The sequence below is a fragment of the Myotis davidii genome, unplaced genomic scaffold (genome assembly GCF_000327345.1).
Source record: "Myotis davidii unplaced genomic scaffold, ASM32734v1 scaffold97, whole genome shotgun sequence".
Classification (NCBI taxonomy): domain Eukaryota; kingdom Metazoa; phylum Chordata; class Mammalia; order Chiroptera; family Vespertilionidae; genus Myotis; species Myotis davidii.
In genome coordinates this window covers 446,370-447,909 of record NW_006289392.1, presented here as the reverse complement: position 1 = coordinate 447,909, position 1,540 = coordinate 446,370, and the positions used below count along the sequence as shown (strand labels likewise).

Genomic DNA, 1,540 nt, shown 5'->3' with positions numbered 1-1,540 from the left:
ATGCTATATAGTAAAAGGGTAATATGCCTCCCAGCACCGAGATCAGCGGAACTGCGAGGCCTCCTGGCACTGGGTTCAGCGTGACAGGGGGCAGCGCCCAAACCCCCTGATCGACCTGTGGCTCTGTGTGTGACAGGGGGCGGGGCCACAACCCCCTGATCGGCCCTGCTCTGTGTGTGACAGGGGAAGGCACCCCAACTCCCCTATCGGCCCTACTCTCTGACAGGGGGAGCTCCTCAACCCCCTGATGGGCCTTGCTCTGTGTGTGACAGGGGGCAGCACCCCAACCCCCTGATTGGCCCTGCTATGTGCGTGACAGGGGGTGGCGCTGCAACCTCCCCATCAGCCCTGCCTTGAGTGTGACAGGGGGCGGTGCCCCAACCCCCCAATCGGCCCTACCCTGAGCGTGACTGAGGGTGGCATTGCAGCCTCCCAATCCGCCCTGCTCTGTGCATGACGGGGTGACTGGCCAACTCCCCAATCGGCCCTGCTCTGAGCCTGACCAGGGTCTGCACCTAGGGATTGGGCCTGCTCTCTGCCACCCGGGAGCAGGCCTAAGCCAGCAGGTCGTTATCTTCCAAGGGGTCCCAGACTGCGAGAGGGCACAGGCCAGGCTGAGGGACCACCCCTTCCCCCCGAGTGCACAAATTTTTGTGCACCGGGCCTCTAGTATAGTATAAAAAAACTAAACAAAAACAGAAAAACACCCCAAAATAACAAAACCCTACACCAAATCCCAAAATATTTCCCTAAGGTTGAGTTCAAAAGAGTCCAAAGAGCCAAGCTTGTCTGTTCCTCAAGGCCTACATCTGCCTAGGTGGGTACCCTATACGTTTGAATGTGAATCATGCTGCCTTCTGCAAAGGTTTGCTTTTCACCCCAGACATAAGCATGAGGAGCAATCACAGGCATTCTCAGGCCTTTGACCTTGGGCTCAGCCCCCCTACATGCTGAGCTAGCAGATGTGCTGGCATCTGGGGGAAGGGAGAACCCTGGCCACTCATATATCCTTTGGGTTGCCCTTGGCGATATCAAAGTTAACATTGTGTGCATGTCATGGTTTGCACATGTTTGGAACCTTGGAAATGGACAAATAGCTGCTTCCCTTATCAATTTCTTACCTTTTATTACCTATGAATGCCATCAAGGTCATGTTAACTAGAACTGAAATTAACTGAGAATTGACCTGTGGCATCTCCTATAAGTTATGGGCATGGTTTTCTCCTGGAAATTTTTGCAATTATAGCAATATTAAGACTGCCAGGTAGGGAGAAAGATTTGAGAGAAATGCAATGCAGGTATTTCAATTTCCACTGGAATTTCCATACCAAGTATATAGCAAATACTGAAATTAATTAGATTCTTGGAAGAAAAGCTCTGAAATGTTTAGTGAGAAGAGGCTGCCCTCTGCTGGATACTAGGGAAGTCTCTATGATGGCCCTGAAGACAAGGCTGCCTCAAGAAGTTTTCCAGAAAGTGTGGCACTTGGGAGTAAAACAAAACCAAAACCAAATAGCATGGCAACAAATTTAAACTTTGG

The 1,540-nt window shown here is 51.1% G+C and overlaps 1 protein-coding gene across 1 annotated transcript in view; it reads right to left on the bottom strand.

Annotated features, from left to right (window-relative positions):
- Positions 1–912, bottom strand: part of PPP2R1B (protein phosphatase 2 regulatory subunit A, beta) — a 44,904-nt gene extending 43,992 nt beyond the window's left edge. The window contains exon 1 of the mRNA XM_006761573.2: positions 826–912. Coding sequence (XP_006761636.1) covers positions 826–912 — 87 coding nt within the window. The remainder of the gene's footprint in view (positions 1–825) is intronic.
- Between the last annotated feature and the right edge of the window lie 628 nt (positions 913–1,540).